Source organism: Halyomorpha halys, unplaced genomic scaffold (assembly GCF_000696795.3).
Source record: "Halyomorpha halys isolate HHAL.00 unplaced genomic scaffold, Hhal_1.1 Scaffold1190.1, whole genome shotgun sequence".
Taxonomy (NCBI): domain Eukaryota; kingdom Metazoa; phylum Arthropoda; class Insecta; order Hemiptera; family Pentatomidae; genus Halyomorpha; species Halyomorpha halys.
The window spans coordinates 19,192-34,906 of NW_027114895.1; the positions used below are offsets into that span (position 1 = coordinate 19,192).

At 33.2% G+C, this 15,715-nt stretch overlaps 1 protein-coding gene across 3 annotated transcripts in view; it reads right to left on the reverse strand.

Annotated features, from left to right (window-relative positions):
* Positions 1-15,715, reverse strand: part of Mtmr6 (Myotubularin related protein 6) — a gene marked incomplete at its 3' end in the record, with an annotated part of 19,610 nt that extends 3,895 nt beyond the window's left edge. The window contains 8 exon segments of one of the 3 annotated variants that reach the window (XM_014433340.3): positions 882-1,114; positions 1,352-1,484; positions 1,618-1,752; positions 3,854-3,979; positions 9,255-9,412; positions 11,701-11,863; positions 15,408-15,524; positions 15,595-15,715. In XM_014433340.3, coding sequence (XP_014288826.1) covers positions 882-1,114; positions 1,352-1,484; positions 1,618-1,752; positions 3,854-3,979; positions 9,255-9,412; positions 11,701-11,863; positions 15,408-15,524; positions 15,595-15,618 — 1,089 coding nt within the window. 3 annotated transcript variants of the gene reach the window in all.

The window sequence follows — 15,715 nt, forward strand, 5'->3', positions numbered from 1 at the left end:
GCTCATGTTGTCTGAAACATAAAATACAAGTGATTTTTTTTTAATTTACTCAATTGAATTTAATTAAATACAAACATTTTATGTTTCTGTTTAATGTTTGTTAAACGTTCATAAATTTAGATGAAGTATATTATAAATAAACATTTTTTATAATTAATTATAATATGTTGGACGATCAATGATTTTAGCTTTGAAAGTGTTTCTGAATTATGAAATAATATCCACTGTAAGGATAATAAGACATTTTATTTTATCAAAGTAAAAGAAAAAAAATGAGATTTTTTTTTACTATCAACGTTATAATATAAATTTAGTTAGATTGATCAAAGATAGCAAATTCTCACCGTTCCTTGCAACATAAGGTAGTGTGAAATTAATTTTGTAACCACTCGGCCGTCGAGTGGATCTATTAGTTTCACCAACTTAGTTTCCTTTCATGTTCCTATATTCTAGTTTCCATACACCGTCAAAGTTCAGACTTATATTAGTTACTTTTTATTGGCTACCTTGAGCAGGAAAATAGATGAATTTATTACAGTTACACAATGACAGTTAATTTAATTAATAAATAATTAAAAATTGAAAATTAAATTATATTTTTAGGTCTGGAAAATAAAAATTAAACAATTATAGAAATTGAAAATTTAAAAAATAAAAATGTTGATGACATACTTTTATTTTACAAAAATGAAAATTAAATTTTAATAGAAACTTTTTTGAAATAAACGTTAATAATTGTTTTTAGTCCCTAGTTTAAATTTAAACATATTAAATAAATAACTCACTAATTGTAAAACTAAAACTGAATAAATATTTTTAATTAAAAATAATTTTATACTAGTGAAAAATATTTTGTTGTAAGTTAAAATCGATGCTCATACCTGAAAACCTTGAATAGACCTATAATACGGATCTAAGAGCATAGATGCTAATGAACAAACTTGAGCTGTTCTGTCCCAACCATCACTGCAATGGACAACAACACTAATTCCTTGTTCCACTGCTTGAGCAATAAAGAAACTTGTGTCTAAAATAGCTTTGATGTGTTTTAACCATCCACTACTTTCCAGGCCACTCAGAAAGGAAGACATTGTAGGTGTTTTCAATTCACATGCTATAAAATACATAAATACACAGTTATTAAAAAATTCATGAAGGAGGTATTAAGCATTTCAAATAATATACAATTTTTTTTTTTATTCAATTCTATCAGCATTCATGTAGCAACAATTTTATTTATTTTATTGTTAAAAAACTAAATCAAATTCAATTTAGTGGTAATGCATAATCCAACACCATAAAGTATACAATAATAAAGCAAACAGGAATAATCTTACATAATTTTTCTTACTTTCAATCAATTTAACTAAGCTACTCCTCATAACATGGATATTTTCAATTCCTAAAAAATGGAATTTAATGTTTTCATAAAAATTTTCATTTTCATAACCTTTTCCTGTCGCTCTATTAGCCATAGCATTAATCTAAAATAAGAAAGCACACTGTATTAAACAAAATCCTTTTAAAATCATCTAGTACATAATAAATTTACATTTAATTATAATGTAAGCATATATTAATAAAGGATATACATATTTTTACAAGTATTCAACTTACTCTTGGTCTAGTATCGACTACAAACATATAATTAAAATTAGAGTTTGTATTCAAAATACAATCTAACATCTGCTCATCCTCTAAGCAACGAGCATTAAATCCAGATAATGGTTGACTACAACGACAAATAGCAGCCTAAAACAAAAAAAACATTATTTTAAGTTGAGATAATAAACTGTTCATGTATTTAAGGAAAAAAAAAACTGGCTTCATAGACCATAGATGAAAGATAACAATGTACTAACTAGTAAAGATAATGGTTATGATTGGGAAACGATTCCGACAAGGGGGCATGTTGGTACTTATGCCAACCCCAAGATGATCAATGAAAACCTATTTTTTTCCCATGTTGAATATTTTGGTCTTCCTGATGAAATTCAAAAGGGACGACCAATTAATTGAGGAATTAATCACACCTAATAAGTTCCAAATCTGTGGATAGATAATAAGGTATATAAGACTAAAAATTGAACAACTGATGATCACCTAAGATGACACGGAAAGACTTTATTAAGAGAAACAGAGGAAATCTGTAGACAAGTAAATAAAGATAAAACAAAATATATGATTATAAGCCAATAATTCCACCCAAACAACATGCACTGTGTGGATGGCAAATCTTTTCCGAAAGTATACAGTTTCAAATACCTCGGCTCCACAATAACATAAATAAATTATTTACAGACTGAGATAGATCAGTGTTAAACAAGCACAAACTGTCAAAAATACTGAAATTCCAAAAAATCTTAAATTAAGGGTGTACTACACCATGATAAAGCCAGCTCTCATATACGGCTGCGAGACCTGGGCTCTAACAGGTACCCTAGAAAGCAGAATTGAGAAATTTGAACAGAAAGTCCTCCATACAATTACAGAAACAATTTGGGATCAGAGCCTTAACACATGAAGAAGAACTAACAGTGAACTGCTTGCAGAGACTGGTAGGTCAATATCTCATGATTTAAAGTCGAGGATGTGTGGGATTTGTGGCTCGAAGCAATGCATCTGGACGCCTCTACAAAACAATGAATGCCAATATAGTTGGCAAGAGACCATGTGGGAGGCCAAAATCAAGATGGATAGACATAATCAACAAAGATGTGAAAGAGCTACATACAGCAAAGAGGATAAATTAACGAGAGAATTTAAAAAGCTACACAACGCTGAATTCGAGGAAGTGCACCAGGTAAATATAATACAGGTTATAGCATTTCGACAAAGAAGATGGGCGAGTAAGGTTGTAGGGCTTTGCAATGAACAGATCCATCCCTAAAATATTAATAAATACTGAATCGACGGGTAAACATCCGAGGGGTAGACCAAAACGTAGATGGGAGGTTTGCGTTAAGATTGATTTAGTAGATTTAGGCTTGGAGGGGCATCACTGGACAGAAGTATGACCTATGGGTATTATCAGCATCGAACCTTCGAGTTCACTAAGCCTTTATTATTATTATTTACTTGATAGTTAAGTTGAGGGTGATGTTCACTGTTGGTGGATGATTTCTTCTAATAATGCCCTACAATTTATGTTCCACTTCAGAACTAGACCAAAATTAGCTCCAAATACCATTTCATAGTTTAATCATGATCATTTTTTAAAAATATATTACACTATATTTATATCATTTAAATTATTGCTATTGCTTATTATTGATGTTTACAATCATTAAGATAATAACTGTATAAAGTTTTAAAATAAAATAATTTTTTTTAAGACTTCACACACGTCTCGTCTTAATGAGATCTCATAAAGACTGAGATGAATGAGATCTCATAAGGAACTGCAATCATTACTTGATCAGCACATGATACACTAATAATACAGAAAAAATTAGTCAGTTTTCTTTTAAAACATCACTTGACTGTTTTTATTTTTTATGTTTAAAAATAATTAATGATTATTTTTAAAGTCTTTTAAAATTTAATCCATTTTGTCTACGTAAAATAACATGTTTCATAAATTTTCACAGCTGTAACATTCGTCAATTGAGATCGGCATATTTTTGATTTAGACTCCATGGCTCCAGCTACTTAACAATTTTTTTTTAATGTTTGAAGACTCAAAACATTTAAATTTTACTAACCAGAAATTGAAAACACTTATTTCACTTACAAATGATCAAATAAATCTTATTTATCCACAAAATGCACTATTATGTCAATAAAAACGACTAATAATTCTCTATTTCAAAAGAATTATTTATAAATAGTAAATAGTAACTTCAAAACTTACTTTGTTTTTGTGAAGATAGCTCAGTACAGGTAAGCGACCTTTGCTTCTAAACTTTGAACTTCCAACAAGGATTGAAGGAGAAGCTTTTACTGGAACGTAAATATAGGCTGGATATGTATCACATAGCTAAAACAACAATGATACAATACGTCACTGTTTGATACCTTTTCTTTCAATATTTGCATAATAAAATAATCTTATACTAGTTGTAATGTATTTTAACTAACACCATTTCTCTTGGGAACACATCATTATACATCATTTTAACAAGAAGACATATAGGTATATTAAAGATATTAGTTGGCCAGTAAAGGTGAATAGAGGGGGGTTAATGGGCAGGGAAACAGGAGGACTAGAGAGGGAGATGGGTGCAGGTGTCTCCCCCACTCTTTGCGGATGAATCAGGTCAGAGTGAGGGCACTGTCCCCACTGTCTGAGGATTCCTAGTCCTCCGTATCCCTGCCAATGCCTACTGTAACCTCCGCGTGGTGCCCCCTGGGGAGTCTGATGGGACTTGCGAACGACAGAGGTGGGCCCTTTGAACACCCAAGCTAGGAGTAGGGAGCTCGAGCTGAGGCTGAATGGCAGAGGGTGTAGTACCTGCAGTGCCTTTAAGAACCCCCATACTCATAGGAACAAAATTAATGACAAAGTGTTCTATATCTATTCCTTTCCAGATGAGGACTCGTCCTGGCAGGGCCAGCAGTGGAACTGCCAGGGATTGGTTCGAGCTCACTTTCCACGATCATGGAAGAGATGAGCGATGAGGAACCTCAGCAGGAGGAAGGGGGAAATGGAAACTGCCCCCAGACTCCAGTCTAGAAGAAGGGATGGCAGATGTTCAGGCGCAATGAGGAGAAGGTGGCGTACGATCAACAGAGCCACAGCAGGACTACAGGAGACTGAAAGTGTTTTGGACCCACCAACTTTGGTCGATAGGGAACAGAGCTCTACAGGACCTGGTTCTGCTGCAGAGAGCGAGCCAAGGAGCGTGGATCAGCCATGGGATACCGGGAGACCTTCAGGCTCATCAGCCTCGTCTCAACCAGAACTCAGCAGGACCCGGATCATCCGTGAGGACTAGAAGGAGGCTTAGGGTCAGTTCTCAGGATACCGAAGGTCAACAGGGCACCTCCACCTATGGTGTTAGGGACCTGAACCCTTCGGGACCTGGAACAACCAGGAGAGCTGATACGAGGCGAGGGGGCGGTCCCAGGCCTCTGATGAATGACCAGGCCCATCAACCTCTGTTGATAGGGACCGGAATTCTACAGAACCAGGACCCTCCACTGAGAAGAGGATCAGGTCCTCCCCAGGGACTTCTGCGCCTACGGCAAAGAGGCCTAGGGGAGGTGGACCAACCAGACCATCATACTCCAATGCGGCGGGATGCAGTAGGGTTGCCATCATTCCAGACGGCTATCCTTCCGTCCAGCTCACTCGTGAGCAGAGTGATAAGGTGTGCAGGCACGCCTGATCAGGATTATGGATGAACAGGCACAGGGGGGTGTACACCTTGAGTTCAGTAATTTTATATATCATCTCGGGGTGCTCATGATTTGCAACAACCAAGCTGGTAGGGACTGGCTGTCGATTGTCGTCAGAGACATCATCATCGGCGACAATATCACCTTGCATGCTGGCAACGTTGATGAGCTCCAAAGGACCACTAGGATGGGAATCTTCTTCCCTAGTGAGCGAGTTGAGGCAGACATTCTTCTTCAGAGAATTGGCTACCAAAACTCTAGGAAGCCCGATGTTGAGAGATGGATGCTGGTCAGCATCAAGGAAGAGGAGGCTGGCTTTTAAGGGGTTTTTAAGATCCTGGAAAACAGCCTATGCTTTTTGGAAGGCAGAGGCTTCCTGATGAATTATAATTTCAGGAAGGCCTTTGTGAAGGTACACACCAGGAGAAGACCTCCACCAAGGGAAGAGTGAGGGGCTGGTGAACCCATGGATGTGGAGAGTGCCGCTTTAACCTCTCGTGCTGGCGTGAGTGGGGTGGCAGCCCATTGCACTGGAGCGAGGGAACCGGGGAGGCAGACCATGGGTGGATCTGGAGCGCAGGCTGTGAGCGGATCCGGAGGACTGACTACCAGTGGATCTGGAGGGCTGGCAGCAGGTGGTTCTGGAGGACAGGCTCTTGGTGGACCCAGAAGGCTGGCGGTGGAGAGCGATCCTGGAGGTCTGGCTGCTGGGGACACATCCGCGGTGAGGGCTGGGGGGCCCACTGCTCCTGGGGCATCCGCTGAGGCAGGGACCGGGGGTGGTAGTGTCTCGCTGTCCCCGCCGGGAGGACTGACTGTCTAATTGAACCTTGGCCCACCCCGAAAATTAAGGAAATGATTAAAAGGAGAGAGGCAGTGAGACACAAATTTCGCCGTGCTTTCCTACCTACAAACCAAATTACTCCATAATGCAATCCAATTCACAGTTTGGCATGCTAAATCCTTTCACAACCTTTACAATGCCCCTGATTCCAAATTCAAGTGGAAAATACTCCGAAAAATTTCCCTAACAGAATTCAATAACCTCAGTTCTCTCCCAATAACGCCAGATGATCCCAACAACCATTTCATATATTATTCTCCTAGTCCTTCACCCATTCCTGAAATTCAAAATAACAGCTTCAATCCAGAATTTGTTTTCTCCCCACATATCTTATGATGAACTACTGACCACTATAATGAAATTTCATACCAACAACTATGGACCTGACAACAATCCTCCTTAATTCATTAAATCCTGTCTCCCTGTCCTTATTACCGTACTCTATCACAACGACAATTTTTCCTGGAAAAATAACACATTCCCTACACTTTGGAAATGGAACTTTACTAAATAAAATTCAAAATCCTTCCTCACCTAATGACTTCCACTTATTTCCTCTCCTTTCCAAACCTTCAATACCATAAGAACAACTTCCTCAAAACTAATTCTCAAACTTCCAAGAAGAACATTCCCACATCAACCCCTACAATCCAACTTTCGACCAGACTATTCAATAAAATATGCTCTCATTAAAATAACCCACAATCTCCAAACTGCCACTGAATAACAAAATCAAACAATCCTCTTCCTAGATTTCTCCAAAGCATTTGACTAAGTTGACCATAACATCCTTTTAACCCAACTATAAAATCTTCCTCTATACAACATTACTTTGTACTGGTTTTAATCCTTCCTTACCAATTGTTCCCAGGAAGCAGTGGTTCCAAGTAAACCTCAATCCATGGTTCAACCCATCTGGGGGGTCCCGCATGATTCAACCCTATCCCCCATGCTCTCTACATCAATGACCCTCCTCTCCTTATCCAACACTCCTACCTTTGGTACAGGCATGATTTCCAAATTTACCAATCCTTCCCACCTTCTGACCTATTAGTTGCCATGAAGAAACTTCAAGAAGACTTTAATCAAATTAATCACTGGGCAAAAGAAAACAAGGTTAAGTTGAATGCAGAGAAAACTAAGGAAACTAAAATATGGTCCAATCACCTAAGAACTACTCATATTCCAACCTTGTTCCTAAATAATAATCAGATAAAATTCCACCCATCCGTCAAAAAACCTTTGAGTTACCTTTGACCAAACTCTCTCCTTGAAAAACCATGTCTTCGTTATTCTCTGTTATACCTTCTCAACTCTAAAGGGTTTAAATTACCTTTGTCACCTACTTCCTTTTGAAACCTGCAGCTTCCTGGTTACCTTCTTCATATTCCCCAACTTTGACTATTTTTGTACAGTTTGCACAGGTGTATCTGGGAATCTCTAAGCAAATTTGAAATAGTTGATTAACACTTTCCATGCCTACTACACGTATATACACTATCCATGTATCATGCGTCTAGCGCATGGTGCCCACCACACAGATCTGTGATTGCACACATCAACATACAAACGCGTCCATCTATTGCGAGCTCTGCTGATGAGAGTTGTTTTTACACTTGTTTACTGTAATAGAATAATCATTTTAAACGTATTTAGTGGCAGTTTTTGAAAAAACGTTTTTATTTTTTTGTTTTTTTGCTATTCAATTAAGGTTATTTTCAACAATGAATATTGAAGCTGCTCAACCAAAACAAAAGTCTGGGCGCAAAAATGAAACAAATACCAAGAACAAGTTTTGTATTAATTGTTTCTGTTTTTCTAATATGTTGCACTTTTTTCTGTAATTATATAGTTGTAATAAATTTAATTTAAACTATTTACGTGTTTATATTCTATTTAAACCTATTCAATATAAAATATAGATGGAATAATGATATCTATGGTAAACACGGATCTGTGTAGTCAGCATTTACAATGGATATTTTGCTGACAGTGCCAGATATACAGATCCGTGTGATAGGTATAAATGGGCAAATATACCACAAAAAAAAATTAATTTAATTGGTAGTGAACAGGTTAATTGCTTTATACATTTCGTCCTCGAGGTACTGAAGGATGCCTCTATCACCCGATTTTATAAAGAGTTGAAGTGGCTTTAACCCTCTGTATGTCATAAATATTTCCTGGCATCCTTTCTCTACCAAGTTATCTAATCACACCGTTCATCTTATACCTCCGATCTCCTTCAATTCAAACCCTAAGTACATTCCTGCAACACCCATTCTCGGACTTCAGACTTATTGCAACTGCCCATCGAACCGCAGCATCTGGTAGATCTTTACTAATCCATTCCTGGAATTTCATTTGTTACTCTAGTAACCTTCCAACCTTTAAATTCTGTATCTTTATCTCTTGTCCACCTATTCCTGAAGAATAAAAATAAAAGTTTCAAATAAAACTTGTAGATATATAGTAGGCAGTCTTTCCGTAGACATTCTTTTTAATATGCCCAAACCAATTTAATTTTTTTTCTTCTATAGTTGAAAGTATGTTCTTTTCCTCCTCCATCAGTTCTTGTATTTTTCACATCTGGATTTTCTTGCCGTTCTCCAAAAATCTATTTTGGTAGCTAACAACATTTTACGGAGTCTGGTGTTAATGATCCATTTTTCCGAGGCACATTTTGTTATAAACTGAAATACAGATTGGTATACAAGCCTTTTGGTACTGGCAGAATTCAATATTGCAGCAGCCTTTTTTCCTTCTCTTATTGTACATTCAATATCACTGGTGAAGATTCCTTGAATTGAAGATTGACACCAGATATTTGAACTTCTCCACTGTTTTTATATCATTTTCTAATAGAGTAAAATAATTATGGCATTGGTCCCTCAAAAATGATGATTTGAGAAGTGGGATATCAACCCAAACAGAAATTTGTTATTATTGAATAAATTATAAGGGAAAAATATTATTAATTAATAAAAATAGAAATCATTTGTTAATAATAATAATAATTTTAGCATAGTCTCTCCTAAAAGTTAACTAATTTAATGATCTGATAAATTACCTTAAAGTTCTGATTCAAGAGAGTTAAACACCATTGATCATTAGGTACTCTCATTCTCTGATATTCTGCTTGTAAATCAAAAAAATTCCACCCAGCATTTTTGGGGATATCTTCACAACTTGAAGTATAACGAAAGCAATATAAATCTTCAAAACAACCTGAAAAATAAAACAGAAAGCTGATTTAGTAATTTTAATGATAATTTTTCAATCTCTCAATAAAATAGCACATATAATAACACTACTTAAAGAAAAGTTTGTGTATCATACAAAGTATATACCTACCTCACACACACACACAAAAGGGGAGGTGACCCTCAGAGCTGACTAGAATATTCCAATGATCCACCATTGGGTGGCATCTGTAGAGCTGCAGCTAACAGACTGCAAGACAATGGTCTTTCTTATCAGTAGGAGGGAAAGGAGGGAAGAAATCGCTCTGAGAGATATAATTCAAGCCTCCTTGAAATGTCAGAAATGACCAAAAATTCCAGTTCAAGGAACATATCCTTGGGTATGGGATAAGACAGTGAGATTGACCAGAAGCATTGCCCCATTTAATACCAAGCATAGGAGGACCCAGGTACAATTGCAGTTTGTTGATATTGAGCAAGGTCACCTCCATTAAACTCAAAGCAGCTGCTATAAGAAAACAGACCCTGGATATAATGGCCTATAGAAGACTAATGGTGACCGTTAATCATTGAAGCATCCTCATAGTGATCAGTGCGTTTCATATAAAGCAGCTTTTGAGATGGCCAGGGTGAACAATTGAGCTGATCACTGCGCTGGTACTCATATAATAGGGTTAAATACATACTAGAAAAGAAAAGAGAAAGGGAACAGATAACACAGGGATATCGACTAGAACCAAATCCAGTAAAGTAGCTTAAAAAACATGGTGGCTCTTAAGCCGGACATCATAGATTTAGGCTGGAAAATACATCGAAATACCTAGTGTGCCTGGAATTAGATTGGAGTATCTATTTTTCTGCCTCTCTTTCAGAAAAAATTATAATAAATTTTAAATCAGGAATATTTAATAATAACTAAAAGTTTATTCAAAATGACTAAAATTTTATCCAAATAAAAAAAAAAAATGCATTTTTAGTCATTGATTTCAAACTAAAATTTCAATCAGAAAATAGATTAGTAGGATAAAAATTTATTCAAATAAATATTTAATCAAATAAAAACTAATTTTTAAACCCCTTTATTTGATTTTTTATGTGTTCTACCATGACTTTGTAAGCATAATTTAGCTCACTTCAAAAAATCCAATGAAGCTGAAATTTAGCGCAAATACATAATACCAATGATAATGTAATGTTATGGTTTCATTGAGATAGTCTAATAATGGACCAGCAGCCTTTGAACCTTTTGAATTATAACTTGATATCTTGAAAACTGAAAATTATAAAAAAAAAATGTTTTTAAGAAAAATACTTTTAATCAATCTAAAGGCTTTTAAAAAGGAAAGATTTCATTTTTAAATGCTTTTAATTGTTTTTCTTAAAAATATCTTTTTGTATATTTTATTTTAAGGTAATGCAATATTTTTCTTTGATTAAAACAAAGCCGAGAAGATATCAAATAAATCATAAATAAATAAACCACTGAAATCAACTGCAGACATCAAAATAAGAGTTTTATTCTAAATTTTAATCATTTATGACTACAGTTTGATCGGTTTGCTCGGTATATGCTGGAACCCAGATAGCAGTTATTGCTATGTTGGTTTAGTTGGCTCATAAAGTAACCAACAAAGAAAGAATTAGGGTAGGACAAGTGGTCAGTTATGTCTGGGAGAAAATCCTCCCTGAATGTCGCTTCCAGAGCATTTTTGGACACACTATGTAAGGACTTGAGAAATGAAGTGTAACCATAAATGTAACAAAGAGGAGTATTTAGCCTTCAGGTGCATGAAGAGCCCCACCTGCTCATTATCAGATGGTAAAGGTGAAAATGGACATTACTGTGATAACAAATGCAAAGCATTACAAAACACCCTACCACCATAGGAAAGTAGGTTAAAGACTCCGCCATAGGATATTATATTACACATAACAAAATGGAAAACAACTTTTCCAATGTAATAATGAAAAAATAATAATTTCCTAAAATTATAATGAATAATAAATAAGTACTAGCATTATTTTCCAAATACTTTACAAAAATTAAATATCTGGTTTAAAGAAGAAGTATTAAATTCTAATTAAATGTTTCCTAACTCTAAATAAAAAGAAACATCTATCAAGACCAAAATTAATTGATTTTAAATTATGAATGTATCGAGGTCCATTTTAAGTTTATATCAGTGATGGTTTAAATAAATTAATTCACAATCCAAAAAACAGAAAGCTATTGAAGATAATTATACAATATAAACAAGAAAAAAATAAATAACCAGTAAGTAAATAAAAATTAAAGGAATACAATGAACTCACTAGGCTGCGAGAGTTGTAATAAAGTACTGTAAACTTCATGACAGTCCCTTTCTCTTGGAATAATAAATGTAATTGACAGGAATGTTTTACATCTTATCAGCAAAGGGCATCCTTCAGCAGTGAGTGATAACTTTTCAATAGTTGAAATATGCATGTAGAGAATCTAAAAAATAATAAAATAATTCTTATATTATAAGTAATGATACAAACATCCATATTTGTTCTAGAGAATATAAATAAAACTTCAAAAATTTGACTTAATTCTGTACTTAATTATCAAAATAATACATCTGATTAAAAAAATGTTAATTAATAAAATACTAAAAATCAAATTCTTTCACAGTAGATTTGTTAACTTACAATACATTATCTTATTCTTTTGACAACACAGCTGTAATTAATATATCTAAGTGTAATTAATAGAACTGTTTAACCCTCAATATGACAGGTGGGTCTGAGGAATCCATAGTGATATTTATTTGCCTTATATTTTGGTATTCTGAACTAATTTATTTTTTATTTTATTTTGGGTTATATAATCTATTTTCATAAAAATAAATACAGTAATAAATGAATTACATTGAATATATAATTTTATACAAAAAGTAGACAAATAATTGAAACTGGAGTCAACAGACCTAGTCACTTTACGAATGGAGTAAATATCCTCCAGAGATATCAGATAACTTTTAGAATCTTAACTTAAATAACCTTTAATTTTATTGTAAACAAAAATAAATGACCTTTCCTCATTTAAATCACACGATTTAAAATGTGAAATATCTACAAACAAGTATATACCAGTAATTTTAAGAACACTTAAATATTGAGATCTTAAGATTTATGATAAATGGTTTATCATTTCTTTTGTTTACCTTAAATTAAACATTTAACTTACTATCAAACCTGCAGTAATCCAAAAAATAATGAAGGGGTCAATTGAAATTAACAAAAGTTACAACATGACCACATTAACAAAAACAAAAGCTATAAAAATAAAATTGTGCCATTTATTAAGAAAAAGATAAAAATAACAAACAACTAAATTCTTCATAAAAAATAAATAAATAAATATTAAATCAGGTATAAATCAAGCATTAATTACAGTAGGGATAAGATGGTGAACCTTTTTGTGGTCGGTATTAAAATAAGTATGTTTGTCACATCTAGAAATACTTATAATTAATTAATATTTATAGTAAAAACAAACTAAAAAAAAAACTAGATAATTATTCCCTAATCTGCTGATACTGAAAATATATCAGTCTGTAAAGAACCGGCAGACCCCACACTCCTATTCCTTTCCAGATCTCCTATTATCCTACCAATTTGCCATCCCAAATAATTTAGATTATGAAGGAGAGCACCACTAGGAGCAGGGAATTTAGAGTGTTCGAAATGATTAAGAGGAAGTTCTACCCCCACTTAAAATCCAGCAATGGCTTCATTTACAATTCTTCCCTCTTCGTACGTTGTTGAGACCTTATTAATGGTATTACATAATATTAGAAAGAAGAAAAGAAACTAACTGACAGATAAAGTAAGTAGCATTGCTTATGGCTTGAAGAGCACAAAATAACAATCTTTAAATAAAGATTTAATACATACAAGCATGATATTTGTAAATTTCATTATACAACCTGAAGGTCATTAATATAAAGAATTATTTGTAGTTACTTTTCCAATAAACAAAAATATCAAATGCATAATGTTTTTTATTAGGGCTACAAATATTAATAAATTGTAAATATTTATAGATTGACAAGTTAAAATTTATTTATAATACTGATCTCAAATGGTACCCATTCCATCCCTAATCTTAATGAAGTTCGACAGTTACCTTAGTTGCAATTTATCTATATGAAAAAAGAAATTTACTATTATTTCAAATTTTTCTTAATAAAAAACCCATTTTTTTTCATAGTTCTCATTTATTTTATGTGGTCAAGTAGTAGCTATTATTTATTTATTGAACATTGTTCAAGTGATAACCTCAAACTTTTAGTCTTTTTTTATAGAATATAATTTCAAAAACAGGCAAAAGAGAGTAATATTAATCTATTTTATATTATTCCCACTATAAATAATCAATTGAGCTAACAATACTGTTATATGTTTAAACACATTCACTCAAACATGATCACTTTCCAAAAAAAAAAAAAAAAAAATGTGGTGAAGATCCTAGAGCTTCCCAGAATTAGTTTATCCTAAAAAAAAAGTTTTATAAGGTCATTTAAATGGCTGATATTTTGTATTCAAATTAGCTGTTAAAGAACCTTTCCCATTTTACAAATGCAACCTTGAAAACAGCCATTTCATTTCATGAAATATTTATAGAATATTTACAATAATAGTAGAAGGAGAATCTTATTAGAGACTATACTTGACCTTCAACCTCTAGGAAGAAATATTATCAGATGACCTCCCAATAATATTCATGCCATTTTTAGATTGCCCACATGACAAAACTATCAGCAGGCTACCATATGTTAAATTGTAGTTGACAGAAACAACTTTACTGGGTCCCATCTAAAGGTTTTCGAGGCCCTGACACAAGTTCAGCCATAAGAAAGACATGATTCAAATTATCATGAGGCAAATTGACTTCATTAAGATATATAAAATCAAACGATGAAAAATCAAACAAAATATCGAACCATTCAAGATAAAAAAAAAAATAACACAGAACAAATGCCGAATTAATAATATTACACCTAACAATTATTGATGTATGGAAGTGTCACTCCAATATGGCAGATGAGTGTGTAATCATATATACTCAATATTCCTTTATTTGGAATTATGACCCACACTATCATTATTAATGCTTTAATTGAACCATATTTGTAAACTAGGCACACTAAAGAGATAAGCCAACTTCCAATGGATCCTTTTCAGTTAAGGGCATATATTAGCATAAATATGAACCATTTTATTGAGTCAGGTTAAACCATAAATGGTTGGTCCAGTTTTCTCATTGTGTATAAGTATGCGCCGACCCACCATATAGTAGTGACACTTATAAACTAATTCCAAAATTTAATTAGCAATTCCTATTACAATGATATAGATGTAAACACATACACATACATAGAGAAGGCAACCAATAATGAATAATAACTTTCACATTTATTATTGTGAAGTTTCTCTTCACTTTCAGGTTTCTCAAGTAAAAACATTTCAGTTTAAAAATCAGATTATTGACAACATGAAATAAATTTAGATTCTATAATACGTTGTTTTAATTAATATATAGTGAAACTTTAAGGTAGTATTAATAGCACAGAAAACAACAAAGCCTAGACTCCATAGAAAAGAAACACAAAAATTAAATCATAAATTAACCCCAATGTATCTAATACTTTTCAAATCTACATTAAAGAAATGCAAGAATTTTTTCCAACCAATGAGCAATAAGTAAAATGAGATTAGGTGTTTACAGTAACCCTATTCAAAGTCCAATTATGACAGATAAAATTAAAAGGTAGAAAGAACAAAATCATGGGCAAAACTAAAGTCAATGAATTTGTTAAGGTATAAAATTATATCAGATAATATGGGTGCATTCTATTGTATATGAAATTAAGGGGTATAGGTACCTATTTAAATTACAAAAAAAGTCATATTAGTTCACAAAAAGAGTATTCAAAATTTATAACAGCTTGAAATATATAAATGTGTACATAAAATTAAAGAAATAAACCAACCCATGTTTCTCTATTGCTTTCAGGGTCTACAAATATCAAATGAGTAGCAGTGATATATAAATTGCCTAATGTCACTTTTCTGCTATTATACCTATCTAACATTCGAACATTTTCTACCTGTAAAAATATAATATGTGTATAAGTAAAATGTGATTTAAAAATTTAAAAATTTGTCATTAAAAACGACCTTTGGAGTTCTTATTAAATCCATTAAAACGAGGTATTTTCATATATTCATAATCAAAGTAATAAACAAAATTTTAAAAACAAAACGTATTTTGAATTCCACGATCACTAATATCTTCATG